This window comes from Podarcis bocagei, assembly GCF_964188305.1.
Source record: "Podarcis bocagei genome assembly, chromosome: 8".
NCBI classification, from domain to species: domain Eukaryota; kingdom Metazoa; phylum Chordata; class Lepidosauria; order Squamata; family Lacertidae; genus Podarcis; species Podarcis bocagei.
Window position 1 is genome coordinate 7,960,938 of NC_138133.1, and position 18,226 is coordinate 7,979,163.

The 18,226-nt window shown below is 48.7% G+C and overlaps 1 protein-coding gene and 1 long non-coding RNA gene across 2 annotated transcripts in view; one reads left to right on the forward strand and one right to left on the reverse strand.

Moving 5' to 3' along the window:
• Positions 1–12,284, reverse strand: part of TNFSF11 (TNF superfamily member 11) — a gene marked incomplete at its 5' end in the record, with an annotated part of 32,120 nt that extends 19,836 nt beyond the window's left edge. Inside the window, one exon of the mRNA XM_081206579.1 lies at positions 12,069–12,284. Within this exon, the coding sequence (XP_081062705.1) occupies positions 12,069–12,284 (216 nt within the window). The remainder of the gene's footprint in view (positions 1–12,068) is intronic.
• The window catches only part of LOC308594052, a 294,546-nt gene that overhangs the window by 193,682 nt on the left and 82,638 nt on the right, over positions 1–18,226 (forward strand). The gene's annotated exons all lie outside the window — the stretch shown is intronic.

Below are 18,226 nucleotides of genomic sequence, written 5' to 3' on the forward strand. Positions count from 1 at the left end.
TATATGTCGTTAAAAGCATGTCAGAAAGATTTGGTGACTAACAGGTAGCAAATACATTGTATATTCTGTACTTGAACCATAGTAAAGGTAAAGGTATAGGGACCCCTGACCATTAGGTCCAGTCATGGCCAACTCTGGGGTTGCGGCGCTCATCTCGCTCTATTGGCCGAGGGAGCCGGCGTACAGCTTCCGGGTCATGTGGCCAGCATGACTAAGCCGCTTCTGGTGAACCAAAGCAGCGCACAGAAACGCTGTTTACCTTCCCGCCGGAGTGGTACCTATTTATCTACTTGCACTTTGACGTGCTTTTGAACTGCTAGGTTGGCAGGAGCAGGGACCGACCAACGGGAGCTCACCCCGTCGCGGGGATTCCAACCATAGTAAGAACCTGCAAAAGACTGGGTAACTGGTGAAATTAAGAAGAATGCATCAAACATGAAAGAAAACACAAGGAACAGATAAAAGTTGCTAAACTTGAGGCAGCTGTGGTGGAGGTGGCAGAAAAAGGCTACATATTCTGAATGGGCTTCGGGGCCAGCACCTAAGTCAGGCGTAGGCAACCTAAGGCCCAGGGGCCAGATGTGGCCCAGTCGCCTTCTCAATCCGGCCCGTGGACGGTCCAAGAATCAGCTTGTTTTTACATGAGTAGAATGTGTGCTTTTATTTTAAAGGCACCTCTGGGTTATTTATGGGGCACAGGAATTGGTTCATTTCCCCACCCCAAAAAAAATAAAATAATAATAATATATATAATAATAATAATAATAATAAATTTTATTTATATCCCGCCCTCCCCAGCCGAAGCCGGGCTCAGGGCGGCTAACAACAATAAAACAGTACAAAAGTACAACATAAACAACATTCTAAAATCATTCATTATAAAAATTAATTAATTCAAGCCACTGGCAACCATTGGGCCAGAGCTCTGCGAAGATTGCCGAGGGAGGGAGTCAGGCTGTGCCCTGGCCAAAGGCCTGGTGGAACAGCTCTGTCTTGCAGGCCCTGCGGAAAGATGTCAAGTCCCGCAAGGCCCTGGTCTCTTGTGACAGAGCGTTCCACCAGATCGGAGCCACAGCCGAAAAAGCCCTGGCTCTAGTTGAGGCCAGCCTAACCTCTCTGAGGCCTGGGACCTTCAAGATGTTTTTATTTGAAGACCGTAGGTTTCTCTGTGGGGCATACCAGGAGAGGCGGTCCCGTAGGTACGAGGGTCCTAGGCCATATAGGGCTTTAAAGGTTAAAACCAGCACCTTAAACCTGATCCTGTACTCCACCGGGAGCCAGTGCAGCTGGTATAGCACCGGGTGAATGTGATCTCGCAGCGAAGACCTCGTAAGGAGTCTCGCTGCAGCATTCTGCACCCGCTGGAGTTTCTGGGTCAGTCTCAAGGGCAGCCCCACGTAGAGCGAGTTACAATAATCCAGTCTGGAGGTGACCGTCGCGTGGATCACAGTGGCTAGGTCAGGGCGAGAGAGGTAAGGAGCCAACTGCTTAGCTTGGCGGAGATGGAAAAATGCCGCCTTTGTTATAGCTGCAATCTGCGCCTCCATGGAAAGGGAGGTGTCGAAGATTACACCCAAACTCTTAACGGACGGTGCTGGCACTAATTGCGCCCCCGCAAGAGATGGGAGTTGCCCCCCCAATCCCATATCGCCCCGTCCCAGCCACAGGACCTCTGTCTTCGAAGGATTTAGCTTCAACCGGCTCCCACGTAACCATCCAGCCACAGCTTCCAAACATCTGGTCAGTGTGTCTGGGGCCGAGTCAGGATGGCCATCCATCAACAGATAGAGTTGGGTGTCATCGGCATACTGATGACAACCCAGCCCAAAACTCCGAACAAGCTGGGCGAGGGGGCGCATAAAGATGTTGAAAAGCATCGGGGAGAGTATCGCACCCTGAGGTACTCCACACACCAAGGAGTGGCGCGATGACAATTCCCCCCCAAGCGCCACCCTCTGTCCCCGACCAGAGAGAAACGAGCGCAGCCATTGAAGGACTGTGCCCTGGATCCCCACGTCGGCAAGGCGGTGGTCCAGAAGTTCGTGATCGACCATGTCGAAAGCTGCTGATAGATCTAGAAGAATCAGCAGCCCCGACCCGCCTCGATCCAGCTGTCTACGAAGGTCATCTGTTAGGGCGACCAGAGCCGTCTCGGTCCCATGACCAGCGCGGAAGCCGGACTGGAATGGATCCAGAGCCGATGTTTCATCCAGAAACCCACCAAGCTGTTCAGCAACCGCTCTCTCAATCACCTTACCCAGGAACGGAAGATTCGAAACCGGGCGGTAATTGGATAGATCTAAAGGATCTAATGATGTTTTCTTTAAGAGCGGGCGCACCACTGCCTCCTTCAGTTCCCCTGGGAATGTCCCCGTGCCAAGGGACAAATTGATGATATCCCCCAGGAGGGCCCGCACCTCGTCTGGACACGCTCTAATCAGCCAAGACGGGCACGGGTCGAGAGGACAGGTGGTGGGCTTTCCAGCTCGGAGGAGTCTGTCCACATCGGCTGGGGATATCTGGTCGAAGTGGTCCAATACTGGACCCGAGGACAGTCGAGGGGCCTCCAGTTCCTTTATTGTATCCAAATTGGCAGGGAGGTCATGGCGGAGCGACAAGACCTTCTCCGCAAAAAAGCTCGCAAATGCCTCACAGCCGTGTGTCAATTTGTTATTTAAATTTGGCTGTCCCTCAAGGGACGTTAGAGACCTGATTATACTAAATAATTGCGCTGGGCGAGAGCTAGCGGATGCAATGGAGGCCGAGAAGTAGGACTTCTTAGCAGCCTTCACCGCCATCTCGTAGGTTTTCATAAAAGCCCTATAAGATGTTCTTGAGGCTCCGTCACGGGCACCCCGCCATACTCGCTCTAGCCGTCTGAGGTCCCGCTTCATTTTCCGGAGCTCCTCGGTAAACCAGGGAGCCCGGTTTCTGCGGGGTCGCAGAGGGCGCTTAGGTGCGATCTCATCGATGGCTGCCAGGAGCTGGGCATTCCAGTCCTCAACAAGCTCAGTCAATGAGTCGCCAGGGGGAGCAAGGTCCCGCAAGGCTTGGCGGAATCTCTCAGGGTCCATCAGCCTCTGCGGGCGAGCCCAAATTGGCTCGCCACCTAAGCAGGGTGGGGGTGGAAAGTCAATCCTGGCTTTCAGAGCGTAGTGATCAGACCATGGCACCTTAATCGAAGGAGACATGATCACATCTATACCGACGCCAAAGATCAAATCCAGCGTGTGGCCTGCTTGATGTGTGGGGCCCGAAACAAACTGGGAGAGCCCTAGTGTCGCCATGGAAGACACCAGGTCCAGAGCCTGTGAGGAGGGAGTGGCATCAGCATGGATGTTGAAGTCCCCCAATACCAGTAGGTTAGGGAACTCCAAGGCCCAGCCGGCCACCGCCTCCAATAGGCCTGACAGGGTGGCTGCTGGTGCGCTAGGTGGCCGGTACACCAGCCAGACAGCCAAGCTCACCTCGGAGCCCCACACTAGGCCAACACATTCAATGCCGGGAATCGATGGCGATGGCAGAGCCCTGAAAGTACAATCTTCCCGGATTAATAATGCCACCCCTCCCCCCCGGCCCACAGTCCGTGACTGGTGGAGGACAGAGAAACCCGGGGGCGCCATCTCTCGTAAGGTAACTGTTGCCCCTTCGCGCACCCAGGTCTCCGTCACACAAGCCAGGTCGACCCCCTGCGAGATAAAGAAATCTCGCAGGGTGGCGGTTTTATTGCCTATAGACCTGGCATTGCACAGCACCAGTGACGGAGGTGAGTAATCCTTGCTCACCCTACCCTCGTCCCTCGGGATGGGGCGCAGATTGGAAAGGGTACGAGCGTATCCATATCTCGATCCCCTTCGCCTGTAACATCTGCCCCCACCGCCATACCTCCCTCGCCCCTCCACGGTAGCAATCCCAGGCCTCATAGTGGCCTCCATTGATGGCAATTAATATTATTCTTTCGCAGCCTAGAACAATAAAACCTTAAAACAATAAAAACAAAAAACAAAAACAACCCAGAAAACAATAAAACAATACAAACAAAACTGCAAAAATTACAAATTCATCAAAATCTAACAAATTCCCCAGCCCACCCAACATCCATCCCACCCCCATATATAGAATCGAAAGGGAAAGGGAAATATTAAAAAACAAAAACAAAACAAAACATGTTAAAAAGAGCTCTGCACTCCTCCGGGTCCTCCTGGGCAGTAGCAGCATCAATGGCAACAACCATCCTTGTGAGGCCCCACCCTGGGCCAGATAGTAAGTGGCAGGAGCAGTCCTTGTGAGGCCTGTCAGGCCCTCCCTAGGCCAGGTGGTAAGTGGCAAGAAGGAGCAGGGCCCTCAGGCACTCACGCAGGAGAGTCTTCCTGGGCAGCAGAGCAGTCCTTGTGAGGCCCCAGGCCCCGCCCCAAGCCAGATGGTAAGTGGCAAGAGCGGGGCCCTCAGGCACTCACCACAGGGGAGTCTTCCTGGGCAGCAGAGCAGTCCTTGTGAGGCCCCAGGCCCCGCCCCAAGCCAGATGGTAAGTGGCAAGAGCAGGGCCCTCAGGCACTCACCACAGGGGAGTCTTCCTGGGCAGCAGAGCAGTCCTTGTGAGGCCCCAGGCCCCGCCCCAAGCCAGATGGTAAGTGGCAAGAGCGGGGCCCTCAGGCACTCACCACAGGGGAGTCTTCCTGGGCAGCAGAGCAGTCCTTGTGAGGCCCCAGGCCCCGCCCCAAGCCAGATGGTAAGTGGCAAGAGCGGGGCCCTCAGGCACTCACCACAGGGGAGTCTTCCTGGGCAGCAGAGCAGTCCTTGTGAGGCCCCAGGCCCCGCCCCAAGCCAGATGGTAAGTGGCAAGAGCGGGGCCCTCAGGCACTCACCACAGGGGAGTCTTCCTGGGCAGCAGAGCAGTCCTTGTGAGGCCCCAGGCCCCGCCCCAAGCCAGATGGTAAGTGGCAAGAGCGGGGCCCTCAGGCACTCACCACAGGGGAGTCTTCCTGGGCAGCAGAGCAGTCCTTGTGAGGCCCCAGGCCCCGCCCCAAGCCAGATGGTAAGTGGCAAGAGCAGGGCCCTCAGGCACTCACCACAGGGGAGTATGGTCCGTCCGTCCCCCCCATGGTCTGAGGGACGGTGGACGAGCCCACGGCTGAAAAAGGTTGCTGACCCCTGATCTAAGTGCTGCCAAATGGAGAAGGGAGATTATCTTGGCTGCAAGTCAAGAGGTGCTGTTCACATGTAGCCTTGCATTTGCCACACTCCTTGAGTTTTCAAGCTTGTGTTGCTTTCTAGATTTCTGGAACATACATGATGCAGCACAAGTCACAATGATAGGCAGCTGTTAACAAAATGCTTTATAAATTCAGGTGCAGTATACTTTTGAGGACCAGACACTGAGGACAAAGATACAAGAATCACATACAAGAATCACGGACACTCCAGCAAGTTGTATTTAACATGGAAGGAAGCATTAAACCGCACAAACATTGACATACGGACAGAAACTGATGGGTAGCATCTCTGTGCCAAAACAACTCCCTTCTTTCCTTCCATTCTTAAGTGACACATTGGATGACACTTGGACACAGGAATCTTATTGTCGGTCCCATCCCCTCTGCCCCTAGTCCTTGCCACTAGTCCTTCAGCTTGGACCTAAAAATGAGCTGGATGTTTAAGAGCATGACAAATTTCCATCCTTGCAGGAGGACAAGGACAGTGGATTTGGAGTATTGGTTCTCACATCTCCTGACATACTGCCTCTCTCAGATGAGGACAGAGATCATTAAAATCTAAAATCTAACAACACTGTGGACCAATCTGAAATTTCTAAAGAATTTTACTCCAAATGAAGAAACTGAGTGCAGCTGATTTGAAACGTCTGGCTAGTTCAGACCATGAATTTGAATTAGTATGCAAATTTCCAAGAACCAAGAGAGATGTGGTAAAGACAGGACTCAGGTCTCTACCTAGATCAGGCATCCCCAAACTTGGCCTTCCAGCTCTTTTGGGACTACAACTCCCATCATTCCTAGCTAACAGGACCAGTGGTCAGGGATGATGGGAACTGTAGTCCCAAAACAGCTGGAGGGTCGAGTTTGGGGACGCCTGACCTAGATATTTTATCAGTGTGCTTCATCTCAAAGTGAAAATAAAAGCCTAAGAACTGCCTTGCCAGTTCAGGCCAGGGTCTTTCCATTCTAGCACACTATTTCCAACAGCCACCTGTGGACTCTGCCCCAGTTAAACCCAGTGCTGACATTCCCCTGGAGGTCTGGTAAAAGTGATCAGCAATGGCAGTTAAATGTTCCATATTCAACTTCTTCCAAGGATGAACATCCAAAGTGTATATTACTGCTATGACATTTTTAAGCTGTTTTTGATGTTGTATTTTAAATGGTTGCAAACCACACCAGGACCTTAGGATGAAAAGTGAGTAATAAAATAAAATCATCATCATCATTTGCCTCTTAACATGAGTAATTTCTTTTTCTTTCTTTCTCTTGTTGTTTATACATTTAACATGGATATTTCATTCAAATACGGTTGACATTAATGGAGCATGAATCTACCACAGGTGATTCTAATTCTCCTGTAAAGCCATCTAAGCTGGTTGGTCATCTTTGGCTTCCAGAAGTTAAATTATGCTTAGGCAACTTAAAAGACTCAGACTCTTGCTTATCTGCAGAACAAGGTGCACAAAGGTCTGTCCCACCAGCCACTCTCTTCCTTTCTCGGTTCCCTATTTTTATTAGATAGGGCGACCCTAACAGCACAAGGTGTTCTGTATGTGGCTGTGCTACAGACTAGCATAAATGGTTTGTTCCCTGCTTGTTGGACTACACTGGCTGTTATTTGATGCTGGGAGAGCCAAAACGAATAAAAACGTGATTTGAGCTCAACCTCTTTTTCTGTCATGTAGAAAGAAATTCATTCTGTGTTCTAGTGGACAAAGATGACAGACAGAGCTATAAAATTACGGAACACAGATAGAATTTCTCCAAGTTACAATACTGTTCACTGTAGGAACTTTGCATTCCAATGGCAAGACCTCTGTGATTAAGCCAAGTTTGCACAACTTTTGACCTGCTGAGCCACCAGGCCCTCGGCTAGCGGTCTGCTTTGGCTAGCTGCCAGGAACTGCCCAGACAGACAAGACACTGCAAACGAGGCCCAGGCCACGACTCACGTCTGGTGGCTCATCTTTACGTAGCTCGTTCAGGCCTGTATTAACCCATCTGAAATTGTTCCAATGCACCAGTAAACAAACCATTTTTTAAGGTTAGCGCTTAAGGTCAGAGTTTTTAAAAAGTACCGGTGAACTGAACCAGAGTCAAACCCAAATGTGCAATTTTATTGTCCCGGTGGAAAGAGAGTCACACCTCAGAAATAGGTTTTTTATTATTATTATTTAATCAGATATGAACCTCGGAACCTCATCCTTCCCCAAACACTGGTACCCAGGACTGTCCCGAGGGCACTTAAAAAATCAGGACAAGCATCCCAAGCCTTGCATGTGGGGGGAGGCACTGCCAGGACACTTCCTGGCCACCCAGACAGGATTTCCACCTCCTTTCTTCATAAAGCAAGGTAAGGAAGGAGGAGGAAAGGGAGAACCCTGGAGGCAGTGCTCCTGCAAAAGAAAAAAATGGGAAACTGTGAGGCTTCACTGTTGCAACAGCCCAAACAAGCCGGGAAGGAAGGTGAGGGTGCTGCCACCATCCCCCAGAAGAGGAGGAGGGAGTAGGGGGGAACAAAAGCGAGTGATTTGCCCTGAGCTCAGCAAACACTCCGGATATTTATTAGACTGCAGCTCCCTTCCCCCCAGTGAGTGTGGCCAAGGATCAGCAAGGAAGGAAGTTGCGACCCAAATGTCTGTGGGCACAAAGCTGGAGAATGTTGATGTGCAGGTAAAGGGACCCCTGACCATTAGGTCCAGTCGTGACCGACTCTGGGGTTGCGGCGCTCATCTCGCTTTATTGGCTGAAAGAGCCAGCGTACAGCTTCCGGGTCATGTGGGCAGCATGACTAAACCACTTCTGGAGAACCAGAGCAGCGCACGGAAACACCATTTACCTTCCCGCCAGAGTGGTACCTATTTATCTACTAGCACTTTGATGTGCTTCGAACTGCTAGGTTGGCAGGAGCAGGGACCAAGCAACGGGAGCTCACCCCGTTGCGGGGATTCGAATCACTGACCTTCTGATCGGCAAGCCCTAGGCTCTGTGGTTTAACCCACAGCGCCACCCGCATCCCGATGTGCAGAGCTGCAGATAAAAACCAACGGGCTGCAGAAGAGGGAGCCCACATGATGCCCTGCAGATATTTTGGACAAAAGCTGCCATCAGCTTCAGCCAGCCTGGAGTTAGAAATGCCATCGTCCAAAACGACTGGCCGGCACCACATGGGCTACAGGAACGCAGTGACAAGAGACGTTTAGTTTGCATGGGTTCTGAGGCACTAAATGAAAGCCCAAAGGAAAAGACTCCAACTTTAAGTTATCAAATGCTTTTTGTCAATGAGAAAATATTATCTACTTGACAATTCCACGTTCACAAGGCTGTCTTACCCAACTGAACTGCCTTTCCAGGACCCAGATGTTGACTCCCTGGGTTTGTGGCCGCCAGTTAATCTAGATGCAATGTACAGTATTTTTTGCTCTATAAGACTCACCTTTTCCCTCCTAAAAAGTAAGGGGAAATGTGTGTGCCTCTTATGGAGCGAATGCAGGCAGCGCAGCTATCCCAGAAGCCAGAACAGCAAGAGGGATTGCTGCTTTCACTGTGCAGCGATCCCTCTTGCTGTTCTGGCTTCTGAGATTCAGAATATTTCTTTTCTTGTTTTCCTCCTCCAAAAACTAGGTACGTCTTGTGGTCTGGTGCGTCTTACAGAGCGAAAAATACGGTATGTGGCACAGCTGACATTGGTGTAATTGCATACTTGGCGGCTTAAAAGGGGTTTTGTGAATGGAAGCTGTAGCGGATGAAGAAATACTTGCAGCCTAATCCGAAGCATGGCAGATAAAGGGAAGCCTTACTCGAAATTAAACTCCACTGAGTCGGATGGGGCATCAGGTTACTTCCTTCATACATCTCACTGGTCTGTTCTATGCAGTTGCACAAACAGTCAACATTATCACCCTCAGAAATCCAATACTGCAGAGGGAAAACCTTTCATTTAAGATACTGACGCATCTGTGAAGACCGCAAGTTTCAGTGAAGTGATTTACATGAGCTAACAGTTGAATACCCAAGATATACAAGAGCCAGCCTGGCATAACGGTTAAAGTGTTGGACTAGGACCTGGGAAAGCAGGGTTCGAATCCCCACTCAGCCATGAAACTCACTGGGCAATCTAGGGCCAGCCACCATCCCTAAGCCTAACTTACCTCACAGGGTTGTTGTGAGGGTGAAATGGGGAGGAGAAGAGCCATGTACACCCCTCTTGCGCTCCTTCCATCATGAAGCTCAAGGTGCTTTCCTTGAAATATCTAGGTACTGACCAGACCCAGACTACCTAGCTTCAGCAGAATGGTCGCATCCGGGATTGGGGTGGTTATTTGAAACTTAAAATGAGCCACCTGGGTGGAATCCCAATATTTACGCTTTTTGTCTTATTGTAAGGCAAGCTGTTTAATATCCCAAGGGGGAAATCTCCCTTGCATTTATTCTATAACATTTGTACAAACGTTTCTACAGCGCAGCATTACTGCCTTCCACTACTAAGAAACGTTTCGTTCATCAGGAAGACAAGAGAAACCCAAAACCAGAATTTGCTTCTACCTCTGGGGAGATAAGAGCAAACATCAGCCTCTAACTTCCTCTGAGAAATTTCAGAACGCTAAGCCAAAACAACAAAAAAAGCGAACTCAAGCAATGCACAGGGTAATTTCCAAGAAAGAAAGAAAAATCCTTTCAGCACCACAGCATAAACCACCAGAAAGCCGACGCTACAAGCAGCCTCCTCTACCCCGGCAGTGCAGATATATTTGTGCTGACCACAACAAACCCCTCTTTATTTTCTAGATTTCTGTGGCATGAGGTTCTCTCTTTCGGAGATGAAAGAAGGCATTTCTGGAACCCGTCTTCTTGAATCTATTCGGAAGTATCAATTCTTTTCCCAGGATTAAGAAATAAAAAAAATTTAAACAGATACCAGTCATAAAAATCCAGCTCTTTCCCAAAGTAAATGCAATTAGAATCAGTTTCAGCTGGCTTTCTCTCTGCATTAAGAAAGTGACTAGATCCATGTCTGGGCACAATCCCAGCCCCTCAGTAACCAATCACAATTGTATTAAAGTGGATTGCTACCTTGAGCTTGAGTTGACAGCCACACGGTTTCAGAGCTAAGGTTCACCAGCAATCACCAGGTTATTATTTTTCCATGAGACATTTACATCTCTGTCTTTCCAGTTTCCAAAACATCTAAGCAACTCGCTTCCAACTGTATGGCAGCCATGATGCCCTTCCAGTTTGTAATCATGAGTTACAAAACTGATCAGCAAAAATCAAAACTGAAGTTCCATGCACGGGCATCCTAAAGCTCTCAGTCGCAGAATGATAAAAAGCAGCTCCTTCTTCCCTCTGCCCTTTCCCGACCTAATGGAAAGCTGTGAAGCTTGTAGGTTGGATGCAGTTTTTTAAGCTCCGTTGGTTAGAGCGCGGTGCTGGTAACGCCAAGGCTGAAGGTTTGATCCCCTTACGGGACAGCTGCATATTCCTGCATTGCTGGGGACTGGACTACATCAGGGGTCAGCAAACTTTTTCAGCAGGGAACCGGTCCACTGTCCCTCACACCTTGTGGGGGGGCGGACTATATTTTGAGGGGGGGAAGAATTGCTATGCCCCACAAATAACCCAGAGATGCATTTTAAATAAAAGCACACATTCTACCATGTAAAAACACCAGGCAGGCCCCACAAATAATCCAGAGATGCATTTTAAATAAAAGGCACGTTCTACACATGTAAAAACATGCTGATTCCTGGACCGGTCATGGGCCGGATTGAGAAGGCGATTGGGTTGGATCCGGCCCCCGGGCCTTAGTTTGCCCACCCATGGACTAGACGATCTTCTGGTCCTTTCCAATTCTACAATTCTATGAAATATTAAGCTTCAAGTTCAACGGCAGCCACAACCACGGAGTAACGTTGCCTGAAACCAACCTCATCCTCGTTCCAGTTAAACAGGCGCTACTCAACAAGCAGTGAATTTAAACATCTTGTTAAAAATAAAAAGCTACATGTGCTATTCAGAGGGTTTATAAACACACCCGACGGCGCATCACCCCCTTTTGGCCCAAGCTAGCCATTGACCTTGCTTGCTTTTTGGGAGAAAAGCAATGACAAACCTAGACAGCATCTTAAAAAGCAGAGACATCACCTTGCCAACAAAGGTCTGTATAGTAAAAGCTATTAGTAAAAGCTGGTTTTCCCAGTAGTGATGTATGGAAGCGAGAGCTGGACCATAAAGAAGGCTGATCGCCAAAGAATTGATGCTTTTGAATTCTGGTGCTGGAGGAGACTCTTGAGAGTCCCATGGACTGCAAGAAGATCAAACCTCTCCATTCTGAAGGAAATCAGCCCTGAGTGCTCACTGGAAGGACAGATCCTGAAGCTGAGGCTCCAATACTTTGGCCACCTCATGAGAAGAGAAAACTCCTTGGAAAAGACCCAGATGTTGGGAAAGATGGAGGGCACAAGGAGAAGGGGATGACAGAGGACGAGATGGTGGGGCAGTGTTTTCAAAGCTATGAACATGAGTTTGACCAAACTGCGGGAGGCAGTGGAAGACGGGAGTCATAGCTGTCGATTTTTCCCTTTTCTTGCGAGGAATCCTATTCGGAATAAGGGACTTTCCCTTAAAAAGGGGAAAATATTGACAGCTATGACAGGAGTGCCTGGCGTGCTCTGGTCCAGGGGGTCACGAAGAGGCGGACACGACTAAACAACAAGAAGAAGCCATTGCCCTGATGGTCAGCCTTCCCCTGGGACCTGCGCTCAAGCCCCCCAGCCGCCGCCGCCCAGCGCGCCGGGAGCCGCGCGCAGTCGGTGCGCCCGCGCGCATCCCTCGCCAGGGAGCCCCGCTTACCTGCGCTCGGAAGTAGAGGAAGAGGGCGATGCTGCAGACCACCTGGCCGAGACCCAGCAGCGCCAGCGCGGCCAGCAGCGAGCGCGAGGCGGGCGCGGCGGAGGGCTGCGCGCTGGGCGGCGGAGGCGGCGCGGGCAGGGAAGGCAGCGGCGGGGCGCCCTCCGGCTCCTCGGCGCCGCGCAAGTACTTGGCGTAGTCTCGGCTGGCGCGCCGCATCTCCGCGCGCTCGCGCCCAAACTGCCGCCCGGAGCGCAGCGCCGCCCGACGGGCCCTTTATAGGCTCGCCCGACGGCGACGCCCAGCCGGGACCGGCTCCGCCCCGACGGGCAGGAAGGGCAGCGCGCCGATGAAGCCCGGCCAGGAGGCGGAAAAGCCGGCGGCTGCTTGTCGTGGACGCTGCGCAACCCCGGTGGAGAGCCGTCGAGGAGCAGCAGCTGCAGCAGCAACGCTGTGGCGGATCATCCGCTCCTGCGCCCGGCTGGAGAACTTCAGAATCGCCTTCGGGGGGGGGAGGTTCCCTTTTTCCCTCCCCCCCCCCCCGCTTTCACTTTTCTCCTTTCACTTGGAGCGGGGGAGGGGGCTTGTGTGGAAGCCAAAATCCAGCCCGCTCGTTTTAATTTTTTTTCCAATTTTTTTTATTGGTTTTCACATTATAAACAAACAAACACATAAGACAAGCAAACATAAACCATAGCCATAATGAAAATTACACTTATTACATTGTTAAGTGACTTCCTCGCTTCCCCTTGGTTGAATTTCATTGCATGTCCTTTTAACGGTTTTTCAAATCACAGTTCTTAAAAAAAATTAACTTAAACATTAATATCCTTAGATCTTTACATTATGAAATTAAACATATTAATTGATCACTTAACTTAAATAAAATCCTAAGACAATTAAGTATCTGCAAGCTGTTTTCAGTTAATTTAACTTAACATATTTAACTAAGTAATCATTAAATTTGATCCAGTCTTCCTGATACTCCTCCTCCTAGTCGCAGACTGTCCGGTTAGGTCGGCTAGCTCCGAAAAATCCATCATCTTCATCTGCCGTTCTTCTGTCGTTGGTAATTCTTGGGTTTTCCACTTTTTAGCTAACAAAATACGAACAGCTTATATTTCAACATTTTTTTCAATTCATTATAAATCTTTTCCCAGAAGTCTTTCACCTGGGTCTTGATAAAGCCATTGCACTCCTATTTCTGTTTGGATTAGACTATGCTCTTTCGCTCTTCCTTCCTGGCATCCGCGTTGATGGTTCAAAGCAATAATCCTAAATTTAAATCCCATTGCACTCAGTTAGGAACCACGTCCAAAGAAACTTCCGTAGAACCCGGCTGCGTGTTGGCCCCCCTACCGCACCTCAGAGGACCACCAACCGAAGGGGAGGAGGGTCTTGGGAATGTAACAGAACCTTTATTGTTAGCAATGGTCACATTCCGATGTCCTGTTTTTACACCCTAAGATGCTATAAAATGTATGGGATGCCACCATTTCTAAATTAAACAATTAAAGGTAAAGGGACCCCTGACCATTAGGTCCAGTCGTGACCGACTCTGGGGTTGCGGCACTCATCTCACTTTATTGGCTGAGGGAGCCGGTGTACAGCTTCCGGGTCATGTGGCCAGCAGGACTAAGCCGCTTCTGGCGAACCTATTTATCTACTTGCACTTTGACGTGCTTTCGAACTGCTAGGTTGGCAGGAGCTGGGACCGAGCAATGGGAGTACACCCCGTCGCGGGGATTTGAACTGCCGACCTTCTGATTGGCAAGCCCTAGGCTCAGTGGTTTAGACCACAGCGCCACCTGCGTCCCAGTAAAGGTAAAGGGACCCCTGACCATTAGGTCCAGTCGTGACCGACTCTGGGGTTGCGACGCTCATCTTGCTTTATTGGCCGAGGGAGCCGGCGTACAGCTTCCGGGTCATGTGGCCAGCATGACTAAGCCGCTTCTGGCAAACCAGAGCAGCGCACGGAAACGCCGTTTACCTTCCCGCTGGAGCGGTACCTATTTATCTACTTGCACTTTGATGTGCTTTCAAACTGCTAGGTTGGCAGGAGCTGGGACCGAGCAATGGGAGCTCACCCCGTCGCGGGGATTTGAACCGCCAACCTTCTGATCGGCAAGTCCTAGGCTCTGTGGTTTAACCCACAGCACCACCCGCGTCCCAGTTAAATGAAACAATTTCTTCCAAATAAAAGGTAAAAGACCACGCTGCTGCTCTACATTATTATTACTATTTATTAATTTATACACCACCCTTCATTCAAGGATGACATAAAAATGCAGAAGTATGTAACATAAAAACCAAAAACATAAAATAAACCCCTACTGTGCGCACAGAGAGAGAGAGAGAGCTTAAAAGACCATAGATGGCCAAAGACGGACAGAACTTTTTTATGTATGCTACAACAGCAACAAGAATACTCATTGCAAAGTATTGGAAGACACAAGATTTACCCACTCTGGAAGAATGGCAGATGAAGGTGATGGACTACATGGAATTGGCAGAAATGACTGGCAGAATCCGAGACCAGGGAGAAGAGTTGGTGAAAGAAGACTGGAAGAAATTTAAAGACTATTTACAGAAATATTGTAAAATTAATGAATATTAGAAGGATGTTGGATAGAAACTAAGGGGTTTCCAGCTGTAATGCTTTGGGAGATACGAAAAAAAAAGGTTTATAAATGGGTAAAAGCTTAATGGTAAGGATTTGCTGAACTAACAAATTGAAGTGGAATACAAAGAAGGGAGGTATGAGGAGGTCTGGGGAAATAAGCGTAAGGAAGATATGTTATGGAAAATTATTTGTTTTTTAACTGTTTTTATGTTGTATTTTGTATTTTGTTTCTTTTTATTTATTTATTTATTGTTATATTTTAAAAACTTTAATAAATATTTTTTTTTGGGGGGGGGGTAAAAGACCATAGATGGATTAATTAGCCAAAGGTTGTCCTGGGTACCTGGTGAAATTGGGAGAAAGACCACATCTTATTTCTGGCAGGGTTGCCTGCGGAGGGTGTGTCTCATGGGCAAGCAAAGGAGCCTTGGACAAGTTTGCAAAATGTGCACATATATATTTATCATTAAAGTTGGCAGGACTTACACCCAGGTTAACATGACGGGAATCATACTGCATCTCTGCTCTTCTCTGTTTTGGCAACATGCTGTGTTGCTTGAAATCTCTCACTTTCCATGGTGCTTATGGTGCTGTCTGTGGGATCAGCAGAACATCTGACAAAGCACCATCCATTTGAAGAAACAAGCCGAGCGCCACGGAAAACGCCCAGGCCTGCCTTCTCCATTGTAGGTAAGGAAAACCCTTTCCAGTTCTGTGGGACTGGGCTGCACTTCTGATACACAAACCAGCAACCACACAGGAAGCCTCAAAGGCATAACCCTGTGAGAAGACTTTCAAGACAACAGTTTATTTTCCCCACATGGAGCTCAGCACAAACATTCAAAGACCCACATGGCATACAGATGAGGAAAGCAACCTCCATGTAGGTCTTTAATTGTGCAAACTCACACTTAGCTCCATACTTCGCAATAGCTTTGTCTTATTGGGTGAGGGGTGCAAAGCGAGGTTTAATGTGTGGCAAAGTATGTGATTTATTCATAATGATTTTAATGTTTCTGCTTCTTGTGTTTTATATTGCCTTATTTTGTTGCCATTCTTGGTGAAGTAAGGCTCAGAAATCACTTTTTAAAAAATACATGAAATAAACTCTTCCTTAGTACAGTGGTACCTCGCGTTACAGACGCTTCAGGTTACAGACGCTTCAGGTTACAGACTCCGCTAACCCAGAAATAGTACCTCAGGTTAAGAACCTTGCTACAGGATGAGAACAGAAATCGTGTTCTGGCGGCGCAGCGGCAGCAGGAGACCCCATCAGCTAAAGTGGTACCTCAGGTTAAGAACAGTTTCAGGTTAAGAACGGACCTCCAGAACGAATTAAGTTCTTAACCCGAGGTACCACTGTACCTGGCATTGAAATGCTATGTACAAGGCCAAAACAAGGAATTAATAAGTGTTGTTTCTGAAGTTTTTATCTGGTATCTTTATACACACATGTCTGACCTTTCCCTTCCTCGACATAAAAAGAATGTTGCTGTTGGTTTTGTTTAGTTTTTGACCAAAGTGAAAATTATTCAGCATGCCTCACATCTGATCACTGACGTCCAAAACAGGCTTAGAGCTGAGCCACGGGAGCTCTGGGACACATTATTTGCTGCAGTGATCCTGTAACACATGCTTTCAAAGATGAATCTGCCACAAACAGGGATTTGGGATTCCATTATGGGTAGAAGGGTGGAAACAAAGACTTGAGCCAGGAGGGATGATCTGCTAGGAAGTTCTCCTACATAAGCACTACTGAAACAGAAGGAGCTCTGCGAGAGCTGAGCAGTGCTGTTTCACCAGCTCATGTTCATTTCACGAAGATTGTGCAGGAGAACTTCTCGGTGGACAGTATTTCATGTTCATCAGAGGCAGTGGGTCAGAGTCCTCTGGGTGTTCTGTCTCAGGGACCAAAATGCCTGAAAACACCTTTGTTCTTTTATATATTATAGGGTAGACCCAAAAGTTGTCAAGCTTTATAAATTTTGGGCCAAAGTTGTTGAGTCTTTTTTTTTTTCAAAATCATAAAAAAGAAGTTTTGAGCTGCTTCTAAGTAAATTTGCCAAAATATTCACTTCCGACATCTTCATGTCCGGATTTTAATGCACATTTAAGCAATTTTCACCTAGATGCTGTTTACAAGGGCCAAATCCTGGGTATGTCAGGGAAATTATTGATGTATGGCAGCCCTAATATATTAGCATGAATGCCTACCTACAATCAGGAATTAATGGTGTAACACTGCTGCTGCTTTTATGGCAGAACTTTTTATGATATTTTAGCTTGGCTGTGAGTCCTGGAAGACCTGGCCTGGTGGGCAGGACCTGGACTGACTCCAGCTACAAAAGCTGGAGCGGCTGAACAGATGCTTGGGTTGGGATATTAGTTAGGGGGTTTTGTAGGGAGGTTCTGTGGCTGTTATTATTGCCCTAATTATTTTAAACTGCTCTTTAAGCTGTGTGATTTCAAATTGGCTTTGTTGTTGTATAAATTAAGGGACGTCAGATGTGCCTGCAAGGAGATGAGCCAGGGAGAGCAGTGATGGCCAATTGCACTGGTTCTGGGCAAGGGGAGCTATGGTTTTCAGGAGTGGGGCAGGCCAGGTTAGGGGCACACAGCACAGAATGTGAAAATTGTGCATGGATCGGTCACTTGTCTCTGGACCCTGGACCGTCTTGGCTGATAAAAACTAGCTGGACGGGAACCAACAAACTGAAGCTCAGTCCAGATAAGGCTGAGGCACTGTTAGTGGGCATGTCCCTAGACCGGATTGGTGGGGTTACACTCCCTCTGAAGGAGCAGGTATGCTGCACGTGGGAAGAGCAAGGCATTGGTGTCGTCTCAGATTACTTGGGAAGAACCCAGGAGAGGAGAAGATTTAGGCAGCTGTGGGAAGGCAGGGTCCTTCAGGCTTAGCAAGTGCCTCGTAGGGACACCACCTACCAAGAAGAGTTGCTGTGCTCATTGGGTCTGGCAGTCTAATAAAGAGTTAACTTCACTTACTCCATGTGATCTATTGTTGGCTCGCTCCTGATATGTGATCATCTTCTGACATGTGATCATCATCTGAGGCAGGGGTCAGAAACCTTTTTCAGCTGTCCCTCAGACCATGTGGTGGGTCGGACTATATTTTGGGGGGGGGGAATAATGAACAAATTCCTATGCCCCACAAATAACCCAGAGATGCATTTTAAATAAAAGGACACATTCTACTCATGTAAAAACACACTGATTCCCGGACCATCCGTGGGCTGGATTGAGAACGCAATTGGGCTGCATCCAGCCCCCGGACCTTAGGTTGCCTACTCCTGAGAGGTCTGGAGGGCAGCAGAAGAAGAAAGGGCCTTTTCTGCAGTGCCCCCCCCCCGTTTGTGGGATGCTCTCCCCACAAAGGCTCACCTGGCTCCTTCATTACATATCTTTAGGCATCAGGCAAAAACATTCTTCTGCTCCCGAGCTTTTGGCTGATTAAAAAAACAACTATGGCCTTGTGTTTGTGGAAAGAGGGTTATTGGTTTTTCTTTCTTTTTATTGTGTT